Source organism: Rhamphochromis longiceps, linkage group LG1 (genome assembly GCF_057381845.1).
Source record: "Rhamphochromis longiceps isolate RC_006_pf linkage group LG1, R_longiceps_female_GT1.1, whole genome shotgun sequence".
In the NCBI taxonomy this organism is placed as follows: domain Eukaryota; kingdom Metazoa; phylum Chordata; class Actinopteri; order Cichliformes; family Cichlidae; genus Rhamphochromis; species Rhamphochromis longiceps.
The window spans coordinates 24,383,679-24,398,807 of record NC_140557.1 but is presented as its reverse complement, the minus strand read 5'-3'; the positions used below and the strand labels follow the sequence as shown (position 1 = coordinate 24,398,807).

At 41.5% G+C, this 15,129-nt stretch overlaps 1 protein-coding gene across 6 annotated transcripts in view; it reads right to left on the bottom strand.

The window, feature by feature from the left end:
• Positions 1-5,199, bottom strand: part of cbfa2t3 (CBFA2/RUNX1 partner transcriptional co-repressor 3) — a 46,632-nt gene extending 41,433 nt beyond the window's left edge. For 3 of the 6 annotated variants that reach the window (XM_085402757.1, XM_085402759.1, XM_085402760.1), the window contains exon 1: positions 4,309-5,195. In XM_085402757.1, coding sequence (XP_085258883.1) covers positions 4,309-4,555 — 247 coding nt within the window. In that variant the 5' untranslated portion in view covers positions 4,556-5,195. Of the gene's footprint in view, positions 1-4,308 lie in introns of all 6 variants that reach the window. The other 3 variants (XM_085402786.1, XM_085402755.1, XM_085402758.1) reach the window with 3 other exon arrangements.
• Between the last annotated feature and the right edge of the window lie 9,930 nt (positions 5,200-15,129).

Genomic DNA, 15,129 nt, shown 5'->3' with positions numbered 1-15,129 from the left:
TCATTGACCCACCCACTCAAGCACACACGGCGGAATGCTGCTTTTACAAATTGCACCCATAGACCCCCTGACATTTTGTTTGCAATCAAGCAGGAAAGTATCGCCTGTTTGAATCATCCAGGCATGATGGGAATCGTAAATTCAATCCATGCTCTTGGACCAAGTACTTCATTTCCAGTATTGTCATCTTCAACTAATAAGAGTACTATCTATTACGGCATTACTGTAGATGCTCCAGCATATGCAATGAAGCTGATTAATTACCCACTCTATGTGCTTTGGTTAAATTCTGCATTTCAGATGGTGAAATTTGGCACGAGTATCGCAGGGATGTGTTTCATTCATAGTGTTACAACCAAATATGGCTTCAGAGGACTTACACGCTGGCATGAAGTTTTCTTTAACCAGAGTGCTAGGCTATGTGTACACGTGGTCATATCTGACCAAGAGAAGTGCAAACTTACAAAAGAGGAAGTGACATCTGATCAAATCAAGTGTTGACTCAAGAGCAGGATATGCAGCCTGAGCGAGGCGAGGGGGGACGGACAACAGCCAGTAAAATGTCTGCAGGCAGGTGAACGCGTCCCATACGTTCACATGAAAAAGTCAGTGCTAAGTATGTCTGTGTTTCCCAAGAGACAATATGTGTGTGTGTGTGTGTGTGTGTGTGTGTGTGTGTGTGTGTGTGTGTGTGTGTGTGTGTGTGTTTGTGTGGAAGCAGACAGTTGGTGGTGCTGGCACTGGAGATAGTGAGTAGAGGGGGATGAGGCGCTGTATCAAGTTGTGAACATCTGTTCCTCATAGAAACCACAAAGCTGGTACTGAGGAAATAAAGAGGATAACTGCTCTACTGCTCTCTCTCTCTCTTTCACACACACACACACACACACACACACACACACACACACACACACACACACACACACACACACACACACACACACACACACACACACACACACACACACTCATCTCACTTTTTTCCACTCCTTGTTTACTCAGTACTTTTACCTCTTCTTGCATCACTATCAGCATCCATGTTTTTCCAACATTTTTGATCATCCATTCCACATTTATTTTCTCATATCTCTGCTGGAAATCCAGTGATGTAATCATTAAGCAATGGATAAGTGCACACAGCCGATGGTATATTTTTCATGTAGATGAAGTTTCAAAATACTATTACAAAATATGTCCCGTAGTTCTAGATGCGATAACAATTATGTAAGCTGGACTTCTAAGAAAGAGTGACATGGCGAAACCGCAAGACCAAGCATTTACAAAGAAGGAGGACAAAAGATAAACTGATCCACAGACTTAAAACTAAACAAAAGCACATGTGGTTGATTTTCCAATCCTAAAGTCAAAACTGTAAATGGATAGTTAATTAAGCTTTAGTCAATACCTAGTTTGCTTTTGACAATCAATAAGATTATTATTAAAGCCTCTAGTCACCCGTAGCCTCGTGCAGTCCTCAGAGATTTTGGTCCAGATTGTCATAACACGGTTGCTGCAGATTTATCAGCTTGACATACACGATGAGTCTCCCGCTCCACTACACCCTAACAGTGCTCTGTTGGACTGAGATCTGGTGACTGTGGAGGCCAGTTGAGTACAGTGAACTCATGTTCAAGAAACCAGTTTGAGATGATTTGAGTTTTGTAACCCAGTGGATTATCCCGCTGGAAGCAGCCGTCAAAAGATGGGCACACTGTGGTCATAAAAGGTTAGACATGGCCAGCAGCAGTATTCATTTAAGCTGTGAAGCTGAGTTTAATAGTGGTCATTTGATATTAAGGGGGTCAGTGTAAACTGTAGCATCAGTTTCCCGTTCTCAGATGACAGGTTTTGATCACTGTGGCGTTCTGTGTCTGCTTAAAGATTTGAATCAAGGTATGCAGAGATGCTCTGCATGCCTTTGCTGTAACGAGTAGTTATTTGAACTACTGTTGTCTTTCTCTGGGCTCAAAACCGAGGTTAAATCCCAGGAGAACAAGAATTTGTGAAATCCTCAGACCAGCCCATCTGGCAGAAACAACCATTCCCTGTTCCAAGTCATTTAAATCATTTTTTTCCCTATTATGATGCTCGGTTTGAACTTCAGCAGGTTATCTAGACCATTTCCACAAACCTAGATGCACTGAGTTTCTACCATATGATTGACTGATTATATTTACACTTTACAGAGAAGCAGAACAGGTGTAACTAATGAAATAGCCGGTGGGTGTACACATAGTATTTATTACCGTGTAAAAAGTTTTATAAACATCAGCTGCAACTTAACAAACACGTGGCAGCTCACACATGATTTATAATACAGTTATTAGTATTACTCATTATTCTATTAATGAGTATTTCAGTGTTGACAGTGACAGTAAAACGTTTTAATTAACTATTTAAAATGACTATTATGAAGCGTAATTAAAAAGCTTTATTTAGAGTCTATGTTAGATGACTAATCGTGCAAACAGGTCTTTGGCAAGCCGGATAACAAAGAAAGCAACAAAGTTATGTGCTTATGTATTTATACGAAACTTATTACTGGTGAGATGCCTGTTTTTGTCAAAGAAAATTGTAAAGAATAGCCTCTTCATAGCTATAGAGGATTAGAGTTGGCACAAAATTACAAAGTCTATGATACAGCAGACATGAGCCAAGGCTTTGTTAGGGATTCTCTGCACCTTTTTCATCAAAGACCCTTGATTTAGTCCTTGCTGCTTTTCTTCTTCCTCTCTCCATCTCTCTCACTGCCTTACTGGCTCTATCTGGGCCTGCTGCGAGGTTGTGCGAGCGCTGGGTGGCAGTTCCTTATTGTACAGTGTCTATATGAGTGTGCGTCTGTGTGTATGTGTGAGTCTGTATGCTGTGTGCGACTGATAAGACCCAGGGAGAAGAGCCAGCATGCCGACACATTCTTGCCACCGCGGTTATCGCCTGTCGCAGCTGTGCCTGAGCTCTGCGACATCTGCTCCCTCACAGGAAGCCTATGCTGTGGCTCACAACACCTCTCCCTCACACACACACACACACACACACACACACACACACACACACACGTACATGCATGAACACATACTTTACTCCCGCTTCTCCATACAGTGAGAACATGTTACCGGACTGTACCCCCCCACCACCACACACACACACGCACGCACACACAGTTACATCAGGTAAACTACATGAGACAAAGAGCTGTGTTTATAGTTCTCAATGGCACATTTTGTTTTTCTCAGTCTACACATGTGTGCATGTGTGTGTGTGATGAATGGGCTGGAGCACCAACGCTGGAGTTCTACTGGGTTTTTATCACTGAATTACAGGGGGGGATGCTTATGACTAAGCCTAATTATAGAGGCCTTATCGCTGCAACGTTCACAAAGCTCATTACTGCCAAGAGACGGTATGCGCTGCAGGTAATTCACCACGTTGGGTATTAGTCCTCGCACTGGCTTACCGTTTCTACATATTTAGAGTCTATAAAATTAGGCTTTTAATGTCTGATTCTTAATGCATCTCTCTCTTCAAACCCTTCGCTGATTTAAGTGAAGGTTTTCATTTTTATACCTAAAGGCAGTGTTTTCACTTCTTTATGAATCAATTACATTTTTTTCTCTTTTTACTTTTTTTTTTTAACCTCACATGTCTTTTCATGTATTCCTCAGCTGTCTGCTCTCTTAAACCTGTCCATCTGTCATTCACCATTTTTGACCTTCATGTGTATTATGAAACCATTAAAGCTCAACAGTGAAACTCCAGAATCTGGTTCTGTTCCTTTTAGCTGCTTGGGGAAGCCCAGAGGAAGACACCCCCGGCTCACCCACCCAACCACCAAAAGCTCTAAAAACCTCTTTCCTTTTCCTTTCCAGCGCCCACAGGATAAATGTGCTCCACTGGGCTTGGTAACAACAAGGACAAGTTTATTCAATCTAGACTGGTAATATGAAGAAATGGGGGGGAAGCGGGGGGGGGGGGGGGGGGGGGGGGGGGGGGCACGCAGACAAAAAACAAAGCGTTAAGAGAGCAATTTAACACCAGTTTTATTTGTTATAAAACAGGCCAAAAAAGGCCATGTTTTGATGCCCTTCTAACCTTGAATCCTTTTGCTTCAGTCATCAAATAGCAAGATGAAGAAACCTCACATAACCCCACATAGCATGTAGCACAAAGTCAACACAAACTGATTATACGTCAATCACTTGAACTTAATGAGCAGATCAGACCGCTGCGGGACCCTCCGTCACTCATCGCGATTAACACGATGCCAAAAGACCTTCATAAAAAAGGTCCTGTAAGATGACAAGCTCATACCTTCGCTATATCTGTAACGGCTGCTGGCCACCAGGTTGTGATCGAGGCTTCCAGGCTGGAGTATGTGGGCAGTGAATTTATCCCTCAGCTCGCGGTGGCTGATAAGTGTGACGGTAGGGACATGTGGAGCAAACGCTGGAACAGCTCTCAGGTCAGCCCTCTTCTGGCGCTCCAAATGGACCTCAGCAGACATGTTCGGACTTTCCTGTTTATTTGAGAGGTGAGAGGCTTGGAGCATGAGGGACATGCTCTTTGAAACTCTCTGGCGCACACTGGCAGCTTGCAGGTTCAACCGTGGAAGCAGCAACAGCACACTTAACACTAAAAGTTAGTATTACCTCCAAAGGCTTTCCTGCTGAATGTTCTCGTTCAGTTTCACTTGAGGATTTCCATGTGTTTCTTTACAATTTCTAGTTTTGCCTTTGAGGGCCCAGTGGATCATTCTGTGACCCGCTGAGCTGTTGTACACATACACGGACTTAGCTTCACTTAAGGCTCCAAAAATTGAAATAGACAGTAACAGCCAGCCTTTCCTTATATTCCTTTCATTCCTTCAGTGAATAAGTTTATCCTGGTTGAAGTATTCCTGGAATCTTCTGGTGTTTTTTTCTTTGCCTCTTGCCTGCGTGCAGGAAAGAGAAATAGATTGTAGTTGTATTCTGTTTTTTCACAAGTAAGTCTTTGTCCTTAACCGCTGTTCCCTTTAACATGGCACATCTTGCATGTAAATCCCCATTTCTTTCTTCTTCTTGGTTCACCCGATCCTCTCAGTCGCTCTTCTCTTCTCCCCAGCAGAGTGTGTGGGAGTTAATCAAGAGTGTGTGTGTGAGTGTCAAAGGCAGGTCAGCTTGTCTTGTGGCTCTGGCTGAGGGGTTGTGCTCTCATCTGAACCCTCCTCCTCCTGCCTGCCACAACAGCTCAAAAGAGAAGTGAGTGCTTGGATGTCACACTATCTGTGTGTGTGGTTATTTTTTCTGTCTTGAGGCTAACACCCCTGGGGAGGCCAGGCAGCAGTGCTGCTTGCGGTGATAGCTGCAGACAGCAGCACGCAGCAGGACCTGGGCCTCAGTCTGGGCTTCCTCTGTCAGGAACCAGCTGTGTCGGCCAGAAACCGCTCCTTCCCTTACTGCATCCTCCCTTCAGAGGTGCCCTCCTTTGCTTCTGTGCACCTTGCCCGGTGGCTATAATGATGCCGTCTGTGCTCCCTTGTTCAAAATCCTTCCTTGTTGTTCTTCCCCCTGTTTAATTTTTGGGTTTTGATTCAAACCAGTTACTTCATCATCGGGATTTTTCTTCTGCCTCGCTGCAAAACAACACACTAAAAAACTTTGGATGTTTCGTTTTTGTATATTTCATGGAAGTTTACAGAACAGGACAACAGGAAATACAACAAAAGCCAAAGTAACTGTTTATCAAACTGTACACAGAACTGGAACACAGCAAATCAATTAACCAGCTGACTTTCCTATAATAATCTGCTCTTATACCAACACACACACAGAGATGTATCTCAAAAGTTTATAATATTAATCCATGTTTTTATTAACTCCTAAAAAGTAGATGCTCAGGACTTTTTAGTCCTGGCTTGGTTCATGGTAGACAGATATTTAGTCAAAGTAGTTATGGGACACAGCTATCTATTTTGTTATTTTTAATATACATCATAGGACTAAAAAGCTAGAAGTTGGCCATCAATTCTCCTGACCAGTGATAATATTAATCGTAATAAATGTGTTTATTTCAATTAATTAATAAAGAAATACTTTGATTTCAGGTTAAATATAAATATTAAAGTAGCATACTAATTGTCAAAACTCATATTTACCATTATAGCACCATAATAGGTCATAATAGAAATATAAAAATGCAGTTAACAACTTCAATATTCTCTTTTTTTCACTAACCATTTCACCAGAAATTGAGTGGACAGGCCAACCGACCAAATCCACGTTTTACTTCTCTTTTTTTTTTTTTTTCGATAAATGAAGGGTTTCCCTGTGGAAGTTCTTTTTCCCCACTGATAGACAAATGGCGTGTCTTTATCCAAAAGACACATGCATATGTCTGCCTCATATTAGTCCAAAATAATAAAAAGCTTATAACTCATGTCCTCTGTGATTACTGACTGTCTGTATACACTTCATACTTCCTCAATGGCTTTCTGGTGTCGTTGACATCAGCCAAATTAAAGATCGTGACATGATAATTGTTTTGTCACTAATATTTTTAACTTTTTTATTCATTCCTACTACGTGTGAGCAACATGAAGCTGTTGCTGCAAAGTAGAAAGAAAGTAAGTAGGACTACAGCTGCAGTGGGAAAGAACATGCTGAAACAGGACACATGCTCTCACACACAGGAACCAAAGACATCGACTTTTACCTACTCTGGCCTCTGACCTGGGGGCTCATTGAACAATAACCATAACACAGAGTCCCAGCATTAACCCTCACTGCTGCTACACACACACACACACACATTTCCACACAATTTATGTTTGTGTATGTCGTTTACTGATGAGAGAAGTGAGAGGGGATGTGAGTACACAGATGTGCCAAGTGCCTGGTTGAAACTAACACACAGATGGTCATCAGCAGAGAGGAAGTGAGAGAAACCCATGTTGCTTTCTCTGACTTTGGGCGTGGGGAACAAACAGTGTGAAAGAGAGAGAGAGAGAGAGAGAGAGAGGGAGGGAGAGAGAGAGAGAGAGAGGGAGAGAGAGACCTGATTTCTCTATAAACCAACAGTGTGTGAAGAAGATGAAATTTAGGTGTTTTTTAATGTATTTTTATTAGAACAACCATTGGTGATTTCCCAGTCACAGGTATTCAAACACAGAACATCTGCACTCTGTTTTAAAGCTGATATAATTCTGAATAATAGCAACAATCAAACTGCTGTTACATTTCATTTAGGAGTTGATTCTCTGACGACATGATTGCATTTTGGCATGGATTTTTAGGGGGGTTAAATAAAAGAGCCTCGTCAGTGAAATGAAAATGAAAGCTTATGTTTGTTGGAGGATATGACAGCTCCTGAGAACATATGAGGAGAACATATGAGGAGGGGACGCTGATCATATGTTTGGAAACACATTACAAACAGCTACTGGGCCAGAAGATGGGGTAAGTTGAAAAAAGAGCAGAAATCAGCCCTACATTAGCTCTCGTAGGGAAGTTTTGATGTGTGACAAAAGAGATTTCTCTTTGGATTGTTTTGTGCTGTGATTCATAGTTTTTATCCAAATAGAAATAAGATGAAGAAATAAACAGGATCAAATAAGACCGAGTGGAATAAAAGAAAGTGATTTAGACGCAAAACCTACAAAAAGACCTTTATTCACTTAACATCAAACAACATCTAAATTATTAAGTTCCTTAACTCTGACTGAACTGTTAAATCTTCTTGATTGTAATCCTTTCGTGTGCCTATATGCTTGATTATATATACATAAGCATGAAGCAGTAATGGGCAGAAAACAGATGAGTATCCGTTAAATGTAATCCCTATCCTATCCTATTTATATCCTATCCTATGTCAAAAAACACTAAATGTCTTCCTGAACGTATTTTTGGCTTTTTGCTTTGTGTGCCTCAATGTGAACATGTGAACACACACACACACACGCACACGCACGCACACACACACACACACACACACACACACACACACACACACACACACACACACACACACACACACACACACACACACACAGAGTTTTCTCTGTTACCTGTTAGAGAAGCCTTTCCTCTCTTGCCTGCCCCCCTCCCCTCAGATGTTGGCAGGTATAAAATGAGTTTTGGGGGAGAGCGAGATAATGATTCCCCCATAATCACCAGAGGCCAGGTCTGGTTCTGGCGGGTGCTATCACAGTAGCGACCCAGTGGTGCCTTCTCCCCTGAGATAAGGTCAGGGGGATGATGCGAGGGAGGATGGTTGGAAGGGAGGAGCAGAAGAGGAGAAGAGAACAGGGCAGAGGGGGGCAAAACGTGAGTTACAGACGAGCGGCTAGCCTCGCCTTATCTCCCCCCAGCGGCTGCCACTGCTGGCTCCCAGATGCGGCGGGCCAGAGCAGCCGTGTCAGAGAGATCCCTCTATCAGCGACACGCAGGCACCCCTCGCCAAATACAACCCCAGCAGGAGGACACACCAGGACTTCATTACCTCTTTAAAACTCCAATCAGCATTCAGAGAGAGAAGCAAAATAATCTCTAACTTTGTTGCCGTATCAGAAATCCAGAGGAAACGCACAAAAACTGCGATTGTTGTTTTCTAGCCAGGTTATTAATTGTCTCGTCACAACAGCAGCTCCAGTTCCCCTGCCTTAAGAACGCAAACACACACAGAGGTCTTTCAGCATGTTGGTCAGGGTTTAGACGAAGTGCAACTTTTCACCTTGTGCAACAAAAGTGAAGCTTGTGAAAGTCAGTGGTTGGGACGTCTGGCGTCTGGTGGCGAGAAGCAGCCATATGGTGAAGCGGCTCGCCTGCCTGTGAGACACCTGGCCACCACTAACTGGCTGAACTTTTCAACTCTGCAGCCGTCCTTATCACACTTTGACCGAACAAGGTTCTTCTAATGGAGTGACTGTGCGCAGATGCAGAAACACACAACTTTAATTTGACACCACTAACTGAAGATTAAACCTTCTAAGAAATTTGGGTTTGTTACACTGCTATGAAGCTACTTTTATAGCAACTTGAACATAAAATGCTTCATGTGTTTATACTTCGATGATCTAAATTCATAAAGTACCGGAACTGACAGCATTAGTGATACCCACTGAACCCACAGTAAACACAGCTCATGGGAATTTGTTTCCACTTGCAAGCAGTGATAAAAGGATGAATGAGAACACTCAAGGCTGGTGTGTCTTCCAAAAGAGACTAACTACAATGATCTTGGACCAGTGTGAGGAAGAGAGAAAACAACACAGTATACGCCGACAACCTCCTCATATCAGTGGAAACACCACCACCACTACCAGACAAATACGTCAGTCGAGGCTTGTTCGCCTTTTCTCTCGGTGGTGTTTTTAGAATACACACCTGTTTGGCAGAGACAGCTTCAGAAAAACCTCCAGATCTTAACAGAACTCTATAAGTTAAACCGTCCCCATCTGTCACAGTCGAGCTCCACACAGATGCACACTGAGCGCCTCCTCTTTTTTTATCCTTCTTACAGCAGACTTGGCACTCATTCAAGAACTGTCAAAGCACACCTGCTAAATTAAGCCGGGCCTCATACTCGCACAGACACAGAGGCACGAGTTCAGGAATACACACAGCAGACACATGTGCAGCTGGACGCACATCACCAAGTGCGCTCACATGTGGATGCTGATATATGGACACCTTGAGGTGACTGTTGTTGTGAATTGGCGTTATATGAAGAAAGCTGATCTGAATAGATTATGATATGGACTGCATGCAGTGTTTTAGATTATCTTCAACGGCCTGTTTAACTAATTTTTTTTTCCTTTGGTCAGTTTTTTTTGACAGATGTGTTACATCAGGAAATTTGCTTTTGAAAAGTGCAATATGTTACTATAATTAGTCATATATAACAAGTCTATTGTGTCCCAGCTACATATAACCACATTTTTTTATTGCTGTACACACAAATATGTAATCTATTGATGCCCAACTCTCTTGACCCCACTAAACTCAGTCTCTTCCTTCTCTCTTCTTGTGGCTCAGCCGCTGAGCTGCTCTAAATAGGTGCCACTGTGAATTGGAGACAGATGGAAACGAAGGTTCCCCGCAGAGTGGTTCCCCTGCAGCTGTGCAGTGTACCCGGTGCCAGGGAGTGATGACAGCTCAGCAAGGGGCACCCGGAGAAATAGAAGACAGCACCATCTCCGTCTCACCCACGCACCCATCACCACACTCACACACACACACATGTACTCACACGGGCTGTGCAAAGGTGCAAAGAGGAGGGGTGTGAGCTCCAGTACTAGCCTCCAGGAATGTGAAAGTGGAGATTTAAGTGAGGAGACAAGCGATAGACAGCTATAACACAACACATTTCCACTGCTCTATGGCAACCAAACAAACAGACACACTAACTCATGCTTAAAGACTCATACATTAAATATTAGCGTAATAATTTCCAGTAAATGACAATGAAAGGGAAGTAAAGGGAAGTGTGTAGTGTTGGCTCTGAGTGTAAAGCATTTATATGATTGTTGTAAGAGAAAGTGTTTCCATTCTGGACTTTCCAAGATAATAAGGTTGTTAAAATGCTCCACTTCTATCTTCTGTTTGATATTAAATAAATAAATCATTTTTTATGAATTTATCTGTTTAACATTCAACTGTTCAGGTAATAATATTGCCAAGAGACCATGAGATAGTAGGCTGGCCAGTCCTTCAGTCACGAATGGTGATGTAGAAAGTTGTACCACTTTTAACTCCCACCAGTTAACTAACACACTACATTTTGTTTGTGTAATTACTGAAGTCTGAAAATAAGCGTAAATCAAGAACTATTTATCATTAAGGCTTCATTTACTGTATGTATTCAAACACCTACCAAAGAGTCCATTTTTTTTAAGTACCACTTTGTGGCAGTTTTTTTTTTTTAAACCATGCTGAGTCCAAATATTGAGTCTTCATAGCTAAATATCACACAAATTTCTTGTTTACATATAAGTCTGGGAGAGTTTAGTCAAAGCACACTGCCTAAAGTAGGCACCAGAAGTGAGTAACACCTCTTTGTAACATCAACATTGTATCACCTCTCAATAATTGCATTTTCATGAATCATTAAAAAAGACTAAAGGTCTGAAAGTTGGAAAACACAATGACAACACCTCACAGATAGAGAAGTTAGAAAGCCCCTGTGATGAGTAAAACAGAATTAAGCACACCTTCAGTATTCCTGTTACGCCTGTTTCTTGGCTGCAGTTATAAAGTGAGCTGTTAATGCCAGAACATTCTCAGTTTTGATCTATACACTTTGCCTGCCTGTCAGCATGATGGCCACACAAGGAAAAACACTGCCAGAGGAGCAGAAATATCTGAACGCTTCACTGAGACACACAAAGATCTATAACCATTTAAAAATCGGTGGTAACACAGTTGTGGAAGTAATCAGGAGGTATCTAATGAGCCATAGTACCACACAAATTACACCATGGAGAGAGCTCTACTTGGGCAATTTATCTCAAGTACTTTGAGCTTGAGTTTCTGCGACACTCAGACATTGCATAGAAGCAGCTCCTATACTGTAAATACAGTAAACATATCAGATTTAAGTGGAATCAACCACGCTGGGTCTGACCCTGTCGAGGACTACCAGTATTAATGCATATTCCTGGGAAGTGGGAGTTTGATGATCTGGAGCTGTGTGAGTGCAAAAGGTGTTCGGTGATGACAATGACTGGCACAGTAAACGCCTGTGGATATGCAAGAGTAGTGGCTGATAATTGACTCCCAGTCTCCAGAAGCTTTGCACAAGGTGAATATTCCAGTATGATAATGAATTAAAGTACAGGGCTAAATTATGAGTCTCGACAGAAGAAAAAAATGTCTGCTGTCTGGCTTGAATACAAGAGAACCAGCAAAGAGCAGCTGAAAAGGTCTTCTCTGGAGAGGATTTAGTCCGTCATCAAAAAAAGTTTTGAAAGATAAAAAATTAAATATTTAACTCTCAGTAATAAAAGATGTACTGACGTTTATTGCATTGCTGCTGCTGCAGAGCCTTTTTATCGGAAATGAAGACTGATTTTGTAATTGTGTATAAGAAAGCATACAATATTATTTTCTTTAAATTAGAAGTAATCATAAGGTGATAGAATTTTGAATTACTTGGGATGGTGATGGAGGTGATGGAGGTTGTAAAAAAAAGGACCTGACCTTTTTGGCTTGACCTTCAGCTTATGTTTTGTGCCATCTTTTCCATCTTTGGAGTCAGGACTTTGAACTTCAGGTTATTTTTTTGGATAATAACCACTAATGGTTCAGTCACAGCAGAGCAAAAATAAGACTGTAACCCTGTTAGCTTTAATCGGAAGATCCAAAAATTCTGAGTTCATGAGGTGGAGGAGGTGAAGTGGATGATCCCAACCACAGTAGTTTCAGCCTACCAGCAACTAAGACTATTTAAAAATGTAGTGAGGTCAACACTACCAGAGCTGTGAGGCAGCATCATGTGGCACAGAAATCCAAGCACTCTGAAAAAGGTTTGTGTGCACGCTTGCATGTGTGTGTGCGTGCACGTGTGTGTCTGCAAGGCCTTCAGAATTTACCTGCAGCTAATTAGCCTTGTCTAGCTGTCTTGACATATTGTGTTCAGGGTCATGTATATTTCATGAGAGGAGGCTTCCTGTAAAGGTCATTGTGGAATTTTCAAATGAAGAGACACCTGCTTTATTCATCACATATAATTGTATGTATTATCAACTCTTTGCCCAAGTTTCAGCTCCCTCTCCCATCCATTCTAGTGAGCAAAACAATTCTCGGCAATTACATTTTTACTGTAGAAAATTAGTCATGTGACACTGTTGCCATCATCAAAATGGTTTTCTTACAATAATTGCTGCTGCTGTTGTTACACTGAGCTGTTGTTGTTTTTTTGTTGAGGGGAGAGGGGGTACGGGGTGGAGTGTCGGGGTGCTCCCGCTCATTAGAGTTGTATTTTACCAGTAGAAGTGAGTCCAGGGAGTACTTTTGTTTGATCTGCTTTACATAAACCAATCCAATCTAACCTAGCTTGTGAAGAAAAATCAATTAAATTCTCTGTAATTGGACTGACAGTGCACTCCAAAGTAGAGCAGCAATCAATATTAAAGATGAAAAATGAAGCCAAAGGCCATCTCACTCCATTGATTTGCACTGAGAGAAGGAGGGATCCAGATATTACTGCCACATACGAACGCGAGCCATTGAACTCCATGATGTTGTTATTGTCTCAGTATTGAAATAAGTACCATGGAAGTGAGTGTGGCCTGACAATTTCAATTAAGGCTCAGTGATCTGTAAACGGAGTTGGGTCAAATAATATTTGCAAAGACTTTCTTTGCTTTGTTTATTCTTCTTCACCACCATATGGTTAGCGTAGCAGAATAAACACATGTCCAAGGTGTTTTACTTTTATCCTTTTATATTTACTTTTGTCAAACCTTTCAGTGGAGATAGGAGATAGCATTACCCACATTACCTACCCATGGCAATCTATTTACTGATGATGAATAATGAGAACATGGTGTTAGAGAGCACTGCATGTCTTCTGTTTTTGAAGGAACATTTTGAGATTATAAAACATTGCTTTCTTGCCAAGAGTTAGAAGACTGACTCCACCTTCGTGTCTATGGGGCAAACATGAAGCGTCGAGCAACAGTTATTTTGTTTTGCATCACAGAAACTGGAAGCAGGATAAATAGAAGCAAACCGGAACTGTTTCTGAGCAATAAAGCCATAAAAGCCTTACACTGTCTGGCCCTGTGTAAAATTTCTAATATATGTAGTCAGAAATACTGCATTTGAAAAGAAGGAGGATTATTATTTCAATCTAGTTTCATGATTAGGAGATTTTTATTTATTTTGAAATGGATAAAGATGATTATCTAACATTTAAAACAGAAATAGGCTCGCATGCAAATACTTTATTACTGTATCACCGTTAGAGAGATTTTCAAGAACCACATAGTAATATCCCAGTGGAAATCTATGTGGATGTATATGACTGGCTGTTTTACATGGTTTGTATGTTGATCCCATTTAAAATATTATCCAGAATGTTTTTTATGCTGACCCTAAAGAAGGCCATGAGCCAAAATGCATCAGTCAATAAATAAATTCGTCTATTTACTGCAAAGGTTGCTGGAGCTCTTCACACTTTATTATTTAGAATTTATTTTGTTGTCTATGCACCTTGAAAATTTACTCTGCCTGGATAACACTTATCCACTTGGAGAAGTTGGATTTTCCAAGCAAGCAGAGAGATGTTATTTTTGCAGGGTGTCTCATTCCAGCAGTACATGCCCCAAACACCTCATAGGAAAAGCTCATGAGGCATCCTGGTCAGATACCCAAAGCTCCTAAATTGACTCGTTTCAAAGCAAAGGAGTAGGATCTTTACTCTGAGCTCCTCACGCTATCTCCAAAGGTGGAATCACTGTTTTCTCAGGTAACAGCAAATTATAATGTGTGTCTGGGAGTGCGTAGAGGGTTTGTTGTCAGTCTTCTTTTATTAAAGCAGACAAGCAGGTGTTTTTATTTACTCCACTATACGTCATCCTTCTCTCCAACTGCAGGATAACAGGGCGGTACCCTAATGTTGCTCATGTCCCCTACACCTTGGCTCCAAAAACTGGCAGATGGATAGACAGACAGCTGTGCACTAATCAGCAGACAGATGGATTGACCAACCATCAAAAAGGCCGGCAGATGTTCAGATAGTTAGACTTAAAAAATCACTTTTTTGGTTGTTGAGGACCCAAAACACACACATACACACAAACCAAACACATCCTGTAATACCCCAAGAGGGTGCACTACTTAATCTTTATGAATCTCGAACCGTAAGGCTCTGTTTTAATTTTGAATTCTGCAAAGAAGGGAAAAAGGTAATATCATCTGGTCCTGTGAAATTCTGTGTCCAAAAAGTGATTAAACAGGATTAGACAGGATTAAACCCCACAAAAGGTAAAACGGGCACAACTTGAAGCATGCAGCCCATTACGTAATAAGGGTAAAAATATGAATGACCAATTTGTGGTTTTAGACCTGTACTCTTGAGTTGTGTCACTTTTTTCTTAGAACGAGCCAGCATTTCTGAGTGCACTGTTCGGTAACACTGTACAGTAATGTG